The 12350-nt window shown below is 38.1% G+C and overlaps 1 protein-coding gene across 1 annotated transcript in view; it reads left to right on the forward strand.

Moving 5' to 3' along the window:
• The window catches only part of LOC117115995 (neurogenic locus notch homolog protein 1-like), a 25266-nt gene extending 13086 nt beyond the window's left edge, over positions 1-12180 (forward strand). Inside the window, exons 10-19 of the mRNA XM_033259922.1 lie at positions 4198-4253; positions 4588-4915; positions 6972-7085; positions 8044-8163; positions 9158-9268; positions 9795-10112; positions 10717-10789; positions 11173-11223; positions 11796-11870; positions 12093-12180. Of these exons, the coding sequence (XP_033115813.1) occupies positions 4198-4253; positions 4588-4915; positions 6972-7085; positions 8044-8163; positions 9158-9268; positions 9795-10112; positions 10717-10789; positions 11173-11223; positions 11796-11870; positions 12093-12180 (1334 nt within the window). The remainder of the gene's footprint in view (positions 1-4197; positions 4254-4587; positions 4916-6971; positions 7086-8043; positions 8164-9157; positions 9269-9794; positions 10113-10716; positions 10790-11172; positions 11224-11795; positions 11871-12092) is intronic.
• Positions 12181-12350: the final 170 nt, after the last annotated feature.

Consider the following 12350-nt stretch of genomic DNA (forward strand, 5'->3'; position numbering starts at 1 on the left):
ATGTATGATGACTTCATGTATGTTTTCTAATGTCGAAATTCCAAAAAAATTTTTTTCTTCATTAAAACAACGAGAAACAAAGAGTATGCGATGTAACCAACTAACTTATTTTCAAATCCGTTTTACATTTTATGTTATTAAAAAAAACAAAAACAAAAACGAACCGTATTACATTACAATACTATCCTCCCATCATGGCGAAATCCATGTTTTTTATAATCCATGTGATTATTATTATTATTATTGTTTTTGTTATCAGTGTGATGAAAAGTTAACACAAACGATACACAAATAGGTCAAATGAAGGCGATATGGTTGCTAAACGAATAGACATGTAAAAATATTTTTAATTTTTTTTTTATTCCCCGACGGAATGTATTCGTCTTTCTCGACGGGGGTGGGTGGGGGGAGCTAGGCTTCCCCGACGAGGGGGGCTATAGCCCCCAGCCCCCTCTGGCGCAACCACTGTTCTGCTCTAAGTGTATGGGGAAAAAACAATGCAGCCGCAATGTCAGTCGAAGCAGCCTAATGAATATTTAATATCATGTCCTCGTGGGACCAATAGAGGGATTTGGCGATGGGCGTCACGTGACCTAACTTTGGGCGTTGGATTAAAGCCTGGGTCTCACGAGGGCCCTAGTATCCGGATCGGGAGCTAACCGTTAGCGGTATCCGGATACCGCTAACGGTTAGAAAGAGCTATCGGTTAGCAAGTTGAGGGCGTTTCTATCATCAACCAATCACACGTACGCGTTTACAGTTTCAAGTTTCTTATTTGCCAGTGATTCGATCAACATATTGTTGGTATCCGGATCGGGATTTTCTCGCATGGACGCACGGCAGCTAACGGTTAGTAGGATCCGGATCATGCTAACCGTTAGCTGCCGTGTGAGAACATATCCATAAATAATCGACTGACACAGCGGTGTTTTACGTGGAGATTGCCACTGCGGCCGGCATGGTTAGGTATGCATGATGGTCTTCGACCCGCGAACTACGCTGTTAGGGCTAGCTAGGATAAGTAAATAAACACTATTTTGAACAATCGTGTTGCCTCTCATAGCCATTTATTTCTCACGTTAACAGTGGGTTGCTTTTGCAACCATAACATTGTCCTTTCCATCGCACTGTAATGTTTTTCATGTATACCCAAGTTATGTCACGTGACCACCGAATCCGCCTTTTAGGCCTCATCGCGATGTTCATGGTGAACGGACAAGAGAAGTGACCCGGCCGTTGAAAATATCCTGCATTTCTAAATGTGCAAAAAAAAGTACAAAAATTGTAACATGCACGGTTTTAGCCAGAATTTCCCGGCTTTGGTAACCAGTTTTCGCTGGATATTGGTTCGCGGGAACCTACTGTTGCTGTATATGCGCCTTTACCTGTTTGTGCCTATCCTTTCTCGGCATTTGAGTCGACCTACTTAACTAATGTTCAATCAATGCTTTTCAATGGCGTAACAGTACATGTAATACTTCAATTCTTAATTTTGCTTTATTACCATGGTCATGTTCACTTGCGTCAAACTATTTGATGTTATAAATTTATAAATATAATAGGTTTGCATAACTATTTCACCGTAGTGCTTGCCTTGTATACCAGCGAGCTCGCGCTCTGTATCTTGTCTTATTGGAAGTGTCTTGCCACATTGAAGACTTTTCAGAAACCCTACACAATTAGGTGATGAAGCTAATTTAAATATAGTAGGACCCTTTTAACCACGGCGTATGATCTGAAAAATCGCGGATCCGGATAATACTGTAGACTTGTACTTTTTTCTACAGAATACACAATCTTTCGAAGGATTTAATTTTTCCTTAATTTACTGGTTTAACGTGTACTCTAATTCTAACTCCTTTCTTGGAGGTGTAATTTTCGCTTACTATACCCTCTAATCGCTCCGAGATTTCACTACCAAATATGTTTTTTTTTGTTTTTGTTTTGCAAAGCTGATGTGTGATTGTGAGTATCCTACCTATCAGGTCCAATACGGCCTGAGGCAATAAGGCAAGCCTGCTCATGACTGACTGCGGTGGTGGACCATTTCTATCATTCGACACTATTTCTACCCCTCCTGTTATCTTACACTTTTGGAGTCCTTAGTAGGTCAGCTTTAACCACCATTACCAAAACCAGAACCAATGAAGGGTCCGGGAATGTGCTATAGTGAAGGCGGATTGTGTCCGTTTGAGACTGTCAATTTTTGTTGTGCCAGTTTTTAATGACTTTCAAACATTTTGTATGAAGCGCATTGAAACTTGTGCACAGAAAGTGTGACCTAATTATTATTATTAATATTACTATTATTATTATTATTATTATTATTATTATTATTATTATTATTATTATTATTATTATTATTATTATTATTTTGTCGGGGAAACTAACCAATTTTACCTGCCTATAAAAGCGTTTGAAGCTTATTAACGTCATCTTTCATCATAATACGTTTCCAAACACTCTGTTAGCTATGACTAATAGTAATCAAATTATTTTGTGTTTTACATTGGTTCTGGTTATATTGGGTAAAGCCGTCCTCTAAAAGGACTCCAAAAGTTTAAGAGTAGGAAAGGTCCACAACTGCAGTTTAAGACGTGCAGCATCAGTCATGAACAGGCTCCCGTACCACCCCTAGAGGTGGTGCCAGGATTTGCCCGACGGAGGGGCCGAGGTCCACGATGTGTGGCCGATGCCTTGACGAGGTTTCGAAAGGTTTATTTAATCGATTTTGAGAGTCTACTAATATGTAGAAAATACATATAATTATTTTTCTCCCCGACGAATTGTACTTTTTCTCTCCGATATGGGGCCCTGGCCCCCGCCCCTCGCTGGCACCACCATAAGCCCAATGGAATGTACCTGGAAACTCATTGTCAGACATATTTTTGGCTTTGCGAAGAAACCACATTAGTTAATGTAAATTTAACATCTTAAACTCTTTCGTCCAAGAAACAATTCCTCTATGTACCAAGGTACAGATTGGAGTCTTTTGGAAAAGAGCATTTTCGTGTGCTACACCTCGTCTCTGGAACACTCTTCCGCATGGAAAGATGCTCTAATCAGTTGACAAACTTAAAAACTTGCTGTTCAACATTTGTTTTATAAATTATTTGATTGATTTGATTGATTGATTGATTGGTTGGTTGGTTGGTTGATTGATAGAGTAACGGAAAATTACACCTCCAAGGAGAGAGCAACTTAGCTCAGTCGGCTTATCTGGTGGTAGCCACTATCTGTGCGCTGAACCGTAGAGGTCTCTAGGTCTCCGGTTCAATTCGCATCGCTGCTAGAGGGCTGAATACAAGGATGAGACGTTTTAAGCCGTTGGTCCTGTGTGCATTTATAGCCCATGTGCACGTTAAAGAACGCATTACACTCTTCAGAAAAGAGGGGATTGTCTCCCGGTGTACTGCCCAATCACCACCAGAAGGACCCCACTGGAAATAAGTCTTCTTCTAGACTTTCGTGGGCTGTAAATCCAAATCCAAGGAATGAGGTGAGAACATTAGGATGTTAGCGTACGAAGATATCGATAAATGAAATCCGTATAAAGATTGAGTAAACCTACTAATGTCTATAATAACAGGATCCACGCAAATTATTTTGTTTAGATCACATGGCACTTTATTTAATTAATTTTTGCTGTTGCGCACGAACGTCAGTCTTAAAACATAAAATACGATTTGTCTATGCAACCGGATATCCGTCTACACGAACATCAGCCACTTAATATTAGGGTAACAATGTGTGACATACAAAGGGGATAATTATTATAATCCAGTTGTGTTTCTTTGTGAGTTCTTTTTCATTTTGGCTAATTTCATGAGCCATTTCAAACTACAGTAATAATATATTCAAACTTACGTTCGCGTACACCTCTCTAAAAACGTTTTCCTGTAAATGGAAACACAAACTGTTTGCCTAAGCCAACATTTTTTTTGATTTCACAATGTGTTTATTACACCACCGTGCGGGTTTAATCAACTGAGAGATTTTACATATTTTAAAAAATGGTGGCTGAATTGTTTTTAGATTTGTGTGATCCCAATCCATGTCAAAATGGTGGAATTTGTTTTGGATTATCTTATTTGATGTGTATCTGCCTTCCTGGTTTCGGTGGAGATTATTGCAATGAAGGTATGTAGTAATTAAAATACATAGTATAGTATTTTAGATCATATGTATGTATTTTAGCGGCATATGGTGGCTTGAAATGGAGGGCGGGGGACGCCGCTGATGGCGGCGCAAAGGTGAAGTGTTTAACTACTTCAGCGTGATTGTTTGCTTCAAACATGTTCAGTCAAGAGAACTTTTTTGCTTGGCATGCGCTACACGCCACCCCAGATATGCCACTGATATATAGTACTAGGTTTTGGAGGACAGTGGCGTTCTTGGAGTCTTGAAATGGGGAGGCAGAAGCTGATGGGGGCGCTAAGGTGAAGTCGTGGGGAGGGTCTTTGACATCCCCACCCCCTCCCTGCACACCACTTCATGTCCCACTGGATGAGGATGACACTAGAGGACCATTATAACGATGATGAAAATAGATGATAATGATGGGGATGATGACCATGATAGTTATAGTGGTGCCGTGGTAATGATGATGACAATAAAAAAGAAATATTCAATTATTATAATAAAGAAAATGTTGATGTGTTTCTTCTAGAGGGTCAATATAGCTCGGATTGGACTTTTCCGTTCATTTCCATTACCCCGGGCTATTCTGAGGCAACATATTCTCCGGATTTTTCATCACTGAGCAGTGAAGAGGAAAGTAGTTTTTATGAGGACCCGTGCGAATCTAACCCATGCTTAAACGGTGGCACGTGTGAACACATCGGCTACTACTACCCTTACTCTCCATATTACTGTGAATGCCTTCCTGGCTTCAGTGGCACTACATGCGAACAAGGTAAGATTCACATTAAGAATTTGTTTGTCCCCTCGGAAACTTAAAACGGACAAAATCGCTCATATCAAAACAAAATTTACATTTCAAACACAATTACAATGAATATAATGATTTAAAAGATTTAAAACAATCATATATACATTTATATAGGCCTACGTGAGTTTAACATTTATCAGAGACTGTTTCAACAGAGCAAATTATAGTTATAGAGGGACTATCATAATAAATTATGATGCATCTTAATAGTTAGTTTTTATTTATTTTTATAGCTATGTGTTAGGATTTGGAAAGTCTAGAGGCTGGTATCACTAGAGCATCTGTGATTTACGAGTAGGCTGGCCTATGCGCCTTCAATTGCAGGCGAACGATGCAGTGATAGCTAGTTTCCCTGCATAATTATGTTGATTCTTGTTATATTTTTTAAAGTTTAGATAGGAATAATTTCATGATTTCTTTCTTTGATACGATACATTTAATTCACATTTGAAGTCTGACTACCAACTGCCTTTAGTTATTGCTAAATATTTCCTACTAGAAATTGGCTAATAAATTTATTATATTATTATAAATATTAAGTCGTACCGTAATTGTTAAAGTGAGGTTTTTGAATAAGTTGACTACGATACCTATTTGCAGATATCATTGTAGGCACGAACTACTGAATTTTTCTTTGATACGATGCATTTAATTCACATTTGAAGTCTGACTACCAACTTCCTTTAATTGGTGCTAAATATTTCCTACTGGAAATTGGCATGCTAATACATTTATTATATTAGTATAAATATTAATAATTGTTAAAGTGAGGTTTTTGGATAAGTTGACTACGATACCTAATATGCAGATATCATTGTAGGCACGAACTGAGTAGCGGTTAAATGATTTGGAAATGCAGGTTTTCTTATAAATTGAGTGCTCCTGAGACGCCTGCCTAACCTTATACTCGTGATCAGGCTTGTGATACAGAAAGTGGATTGTTATTCATTATTTAATTTCCTAAGAATTCGAGAAATCAGAAAACCTCTCCTGTTATCCTCACTAAATAAAGCGTGAAATCCATATTTATCAAAAAGAAACAAAAAAAAAAAAAAAAAAAAAGAAACAAAAAAAAAAAAAACAAAAACAAAAAACAAGTATTAGCTTTCATATAAATGGAATGAAATGTCCGAAAACATCATCAAATTTAGTCGTATAATATCCGCCAAAGTGAGAGCCTGCTCGCATATAAATCACCACAGAAACTACTACAAATATCTTAGTACACACGTTCTATTTTAGAATTATTAGGCAGTTTTCGCCACACGACGTTAACCTTAACGTTAACGGATGACGTCATAATTTATTCATCTTGCGTTGCGGAGTACGTTAATTTTAGGATTTTACGTGCTCGACGTACGTTAGTTACGGTTTTGCGCATGCGCATTTCGATTTGTTTACAAAAGGGTCGGATCTATCGCGCTGCATTTTGGGTACTAACGTTAAAGTGAAGGTTAACGCAAAGATACTAGAAATACAAGATAGAGTTCTCGCATTGTAAAAATGAGGCGGAAGTCGTGCCCAACGTAGGCGGCGCCCTTCTTTTTAACCATGCAAGTTTCCTATACTTCGTGCCCAACGTACAGGGCGCCCTTCTGTTGCTAAGTATATCCAGACGCAAAAGGCGCCCTTTCTTTTCCACTAATGAAGGAAACGCCCCTTCGATATTGTTGCTAATGTCCCACAAAACATCAGTGTTAAAAAAAACAAAAAAAAAACACGCGGACACGTACGTGCGTTTTGTGGGACAACACATGTTTTTGTTAACTTTGATTGATACGTACCCCGGAAAGGTCCATTGACTATGACGAAACACAGAGAGTGAGAACTTGAAAAAATTACTCTATTTAGTTAATATGTCTATAACCGTTCTGATGGTCAACTTACCGAATGGCTACAGGGTGAGGTAATTATTTGTTTAATTAGGTGATTCATCATTGGCCTTTCAGAGAATTGCAATTGCCATATCGCGGTCATAACCTGCTTAATCGTAGCCTATATATTTTATCTTTCAAAACAGATATCAGGTGCGATTATAACTATTGTGATAACGGAGGAACATGCGTGATGTACGAATATGGTTATAGTTATTGTTATTGTCCAGAGGATGTGACAGGAGACTTTTGCGAATACAGTAAGTTTTGCACTGAACAAACAAGGCATGAACATCGTATTTACATCATATTTACATCATAGTTAAAGGATGAAATAGATGTAGGCCTGCGATACCGGTACAGAGAGAGACTTTTGTAAATGCATGCACAGCAGCTGTAGGCCTAAAGCCGGACATTCATTGTGATCGACGGTCGTCTACCGACGCGATTCTATTGAGAACGCAACGCCATGACGCGCACGCAATGAATTGTTTTTATGACGATCCATTCAGACTGCCTTCGAAAACCAGTGAACGGCGTCGCGTCGTCTGCGCTCACAGAGAGCGGATTCTTCGGCCGACGGTCGTACGACCGTCCTACGACGCAGTGAGTGCCCGGCTTAAAACTTAATGTTTTTAATTGAGATGCAGACTTAGTTTGAGACCGAAGCACTCTTCGTGCTCTTTGGTAACTGTACCATTACCCAATTCACCGAGGATTAACCTCTGGGTACCGGTCAGGTTGAAAATAATTTGGAATGAAATTGAACTGGTGCTGGATTAGCAGGACGACTAGGAATATATGCATTCTCTCAAATGTGCGGAGGTTAAGTTGTACTTTGTGCATGATTGATTCTATATTCAATGACTGAGAGCGGACTACAAGTCTCCCTCCAATTAGAAACCATTTTTGGGACAGGGGTTTTTATAGATTTTTTTTAGCAGCTTTGGTCTCTTACTAGAATAATGAAGAGAAATGATAATTGTTAATTTTGGACTAGAGAAAGTGGTGTTTAATTGGAGGTTGTCTTTAATTGGAGGAGTCTTTAATTAGTAGAGGGAGATCTGTATTTGTAAACTAAGAAAAAAAATGCACTACAATATATTTAACTGACTAAAACTGTTATTAAAAATGTTATGCTATTAAAAAAAACGAAATAAATGAGGCTATTTCATATTTAATAACTAGTTTTCTGCTAATTTCATTGTCTAATGAAAGCACCTTGCAGCGGTAAACCTTGTCTGAATGGTGGAAAGTGTAACCCCTTCCATGGTGATGCCTACACCTGTACTTGTCCTCCAGGTACATCCGGGGATAACTGCCAATTCCATGATGAAGGTAAGTAATAATGTTTAATCTGCTTGTCAAAACTAATACAACTGAACGCTTGCATTAAATGTATCATCATATAGGCATACCAATAACGAAATATCTATAAAGTCAATTAAAACGTCTAAAAGTTATAAAGTAGCCAAGAATGATTGAAAAAATCATGAGGTAATAATGAATGTCTGTCGATCGCTGAATAACAGTGACAGATTCAGGGTGTAGCAAAAGGGGGTTCGTCTAACCCACAACCAGAGCCAAACAATTTCTGTACCAAGTGTGAAATCATTTAGATAAAACATTAAGATAGCTAAATCTCCGGAAAAGCCTAAACCAGCTAGACTACAATATGTAAGGAATACACTCAATCCACACCCTTCCCACCATAGTTCCTCGATGGTATTTGCCCTGTTCCCCAGCAAAAAATAATCCTAGATTCACCATTGAATGGAGAACTCTTTCTAAACATTCAAGCCTGGTTCTCACGAGAGCCCTAGTATCCGGATCGGGATCTAACCGTTAGCGCTAACCGTTAGCGATCGGTTAGCGCTAACCGTTAGCAGTATCCGGATACCGCTAACGGTTAGCAAGCGCTATCGGTTAGCAAGTTGAGCGCGTTTTTATCATCAACCAATCAAACGTACGCGTTTACAATTTTCAGTTTCTTATTGGCCAGTAATTCGATCATCATATTTTTGGTATCCGGATCAGGATATTCTCGTATGGACGCCCGGCAGCTAACTGTTAGCAGGATCCGGATCCTGCTAACCGTTAGCTTCCGGGGCCTCATAGTAACATTGAGGCCCCTGGATAAGGTTTATTTGGGCCCTGGTAGTTGGGTCTGGGCTAGCCCCGGGGTAGGCTAAAGCCCGTCAACTTTGGCGTTTTTGACGGTGCAAGAATGCATTTGTCATGGTTTTTACACACTGTTGCAAAGAAGGCCCCGCCTAGTCGGCTTAGTTATTCGTACAATTTTTTAAGACATTATATATATTTTTTTCTAAAGCCGTTTGTGCTGATTCACCTTGTAAGAATTATGGAAGCTGTATGGAATTTCAAAAAGCTGCCGATTGTTCGTGCGTTTCCGGATTTACTGGAAGATTCTGTGAGATCGCCGGTACGAATTTTGGTTAATTTTTATTCGTCAATTTCCATGATTTTAGTGTGGTCGTTAGATGTTTCTATCGCCATTATTAGTATCATAGATTAGACAAGATGATGATTACCAGGATGAATGATGGTTGGTTGATGATGATTGTAATAATGATGATAACATCCACGATGATATTCATATTGATAGATCTAATGATGATGTTCATAATCATGATGTTATAATTATGATAATTACGCCAATGACAAAGATGTTGATAAGACTTTTAAATGAGGATGATGACGATGGTGGTGTTGCCATTGTTGTTGTGGTGGAGATGTTGATGAAGGTGAAACGATAACGATGATTGTAGTGGAAGTCAATGTGCTGGTAGACATAATCACTTTTATTCTGATGATTGTCGACGTTGATGACGAGTATAATGATGGTGTGACAATGATGGTAAGAATAATGATTATAAAGAGGAGAACAACGGTGGTAAATGTCAAATGCCAAGCTTCTGTGACAATCACACCTTCATTTAATTTTTCAGTTAAGGAGACTGTGTGCCCAGACGGAACGCCTCCAGATACCTGCTTATTTGACCCATGTCACGTTGCTAAATGTCCGAAGAACCCAGATGCTCGCTGCTCATCTAACTACTGCGGATGCATCGCAGAATATTATGACAAAGATGGCACTATGGTAGATTGTCATGACTGCCCATTTGGAGACATGGTGACGTGCGTGATAGACCCTTGTACCGTCATGACCTGCGACAAATATCCAACAGCCAAGTGTCAAGTGAACTACTGCGGGGAATGCAAAGCAAAATTTTTCGATGATCAAGGGAATCAACTGAATTGCGGAAGTAATGAATATACACCATATTTTTTTATTATCTATATAGGCTTACCTACACTTGAAAAGCTGTCAAAATATGAATTTCAACAATTTATGAAAGAAACAAGAAAGTGATTGTCTTTAAATTTTATTGACAACTAAATTTGTCTAACATTTTATTTAAAAAAAACCCAAATTAACGACATTGAGAACATATTTTTGGCGGAAGTCATATGCTAAATAATTTAAACAAATTTGAAGATGGTAGACAAAACTTCGAGTAGGCCTACCTTGTTTCAGGAGTAAATGATTTCCATGACGGTGGGCCAATGGGGCGATGTCCCCGGCGGGAGCGTAAGTAAGTGCGGTCGAGGGTCACTCAAAATCTCTCCCGGAAGTGGTTCAGGGGACGAAGCCCGGAAACTCTGACAATGGTGTTTTAAGGGCGTATTTAATCGATTCTAGAGTGCAATAATGTCTAAAAATTGCATATAATTTTGTTCTCTCCGACGAATTGTTTTTTATTTTCGACGAGTAGGGGGAGCATCAATTCTCTCCCTCCCCCGGCACCACCAGTATTATTATTGGTATTACGTCTCAATTCACTATATTCATTGTTTTACATAATTTAGCCACTTGCCAGTATAAAGGACAGAATTACAACGAACAGGATCAACGAGATCACGAAGATGCGTGCAACACTTGGTAAGCCCAAAATTCAAATATTACACTTTTTGGTATCGTATCAAAATTATGATATCAGAGGCCCTATGCAAATTAGCTAACTTTCCTACTTTTTAATGCCACGGAATGTGATTGGTAAAAAGAGGTATTCATCTTCACGCCCACAACGTAAGAAAAAAAAATTAATAATCGCAGTATAGGTGGAACCAAGTTGATATCGTTCCAGCCTACGTTGTGATTTCGAAAACTCCCCTAAACATGTTAATAGTACATCTTCTTCATTTTTCAGTGGGACTTCTTCAATTACAAACGATTTTAAATATTCCTAATTTCATTGTCTAATCCTCTGAATCATAATTCCAAGCATATTTAGTTACAAACGTATATTTAATTTCCAAAATTAGTACCTGTTTGAAAGATGGAACGTGGGCTTGTACAGAAAAAGCATGTCAAAAGTAAGTTTTGCTCATTTCTACTTTAATTTTTAATGTTTATTTAATATAATAAAGTTACGCCTAACATTATATTTTGTCACATTCATGTTCTCGTGAGTTTGGTATATTACTTTATTTTAACAATATTCAACAATGGACCTTTCTGCAAATCTCGACTTCTTGAAAATATGTTGCTAAGATCCCACAAAACGACAGCGTTAAATCATACGCGTACGTATGTTCTCGTTAGACACGCGCGTATTCCTGGCTTGTTCTGATTGGTCAGTTGTTTGATTGACAATCCGGAAAGGGCCATTATGAATCCTAATGGAATTGTCTTAAAGTTGATTCATTAATGCATTGTATGGTAGTCGAGTCCTACGTTATTATAAGATTAATTCCTTGTTGAGTAATAATTACGGCATACTAACTAATTATTTCTGTCGTGTGAGTGTATGTACGGGTGTTGTGTTTAAGGGAGCAGGGGTACTGGTCTGTGTATGTTGCGTGTATTTCTTCTCCTAACTACACTATATGAAATTATTGTTGCATAAACCTATTTAATTTTTTTTAAAAATCATTTCTGCGAACAGCACCATTCTTCAATTGGGCTTCAGTTTAGCATTCGATTTCGACCGTATCGAGAACAACCAAGAAGAATTTAAAAAGTAGGTGCATTTTCAATGACTTTATCAACGTCACCTTAATATTCCGGTAATTGTAAATTGTCTCTCCATGTCGTCATTCGTTGTCAAACATGTTTGGTCATTAAATACATTTCAATACATTCAAAGCCCTGTTTAGACCATCATTTTTTTAATTCGACAACAGTTTTTTTTTGTCAAAGATAGTTTGATTATATAGACAGAGCTTAATTTGGTTATTTACAGTGACATTAAAGACACGTTGGCATCAAGATTTGGAATCCCAAAAGAAAATATCAAAGACATACAGGTAAAAGAATATTATACTTTTTGATTTCTACTCCTACTTGTATATTTCTTTTTATTCGTGACCACAAATTCTCTGATAATCCGCGGGATAACATATTATATACTCAATGAACCGTTCTGATAAGCCCCACCACTTGCGTATGTTGCTATTAGAGACCCAATTTTCTTTTTTGGTTTGTTTTACTGTTTTAATAT

Source organism: Anneissia japonica, unplaced genomic scaffold (assembly GCF_011630105.1).
Source record: "Anneissia japonica isolate Jap-2015-1 unplaced genomic scaffold, ASM1163010v1 scaffold287743_len2803612_cov181, whole genome shotgun sequence".
Lineage (NCBI taxonomy): Eukaryota > Metazoa > Echinodermata > Crinoidea > Comatulida > Comatulidae > Anneissia > Anneissia japonica.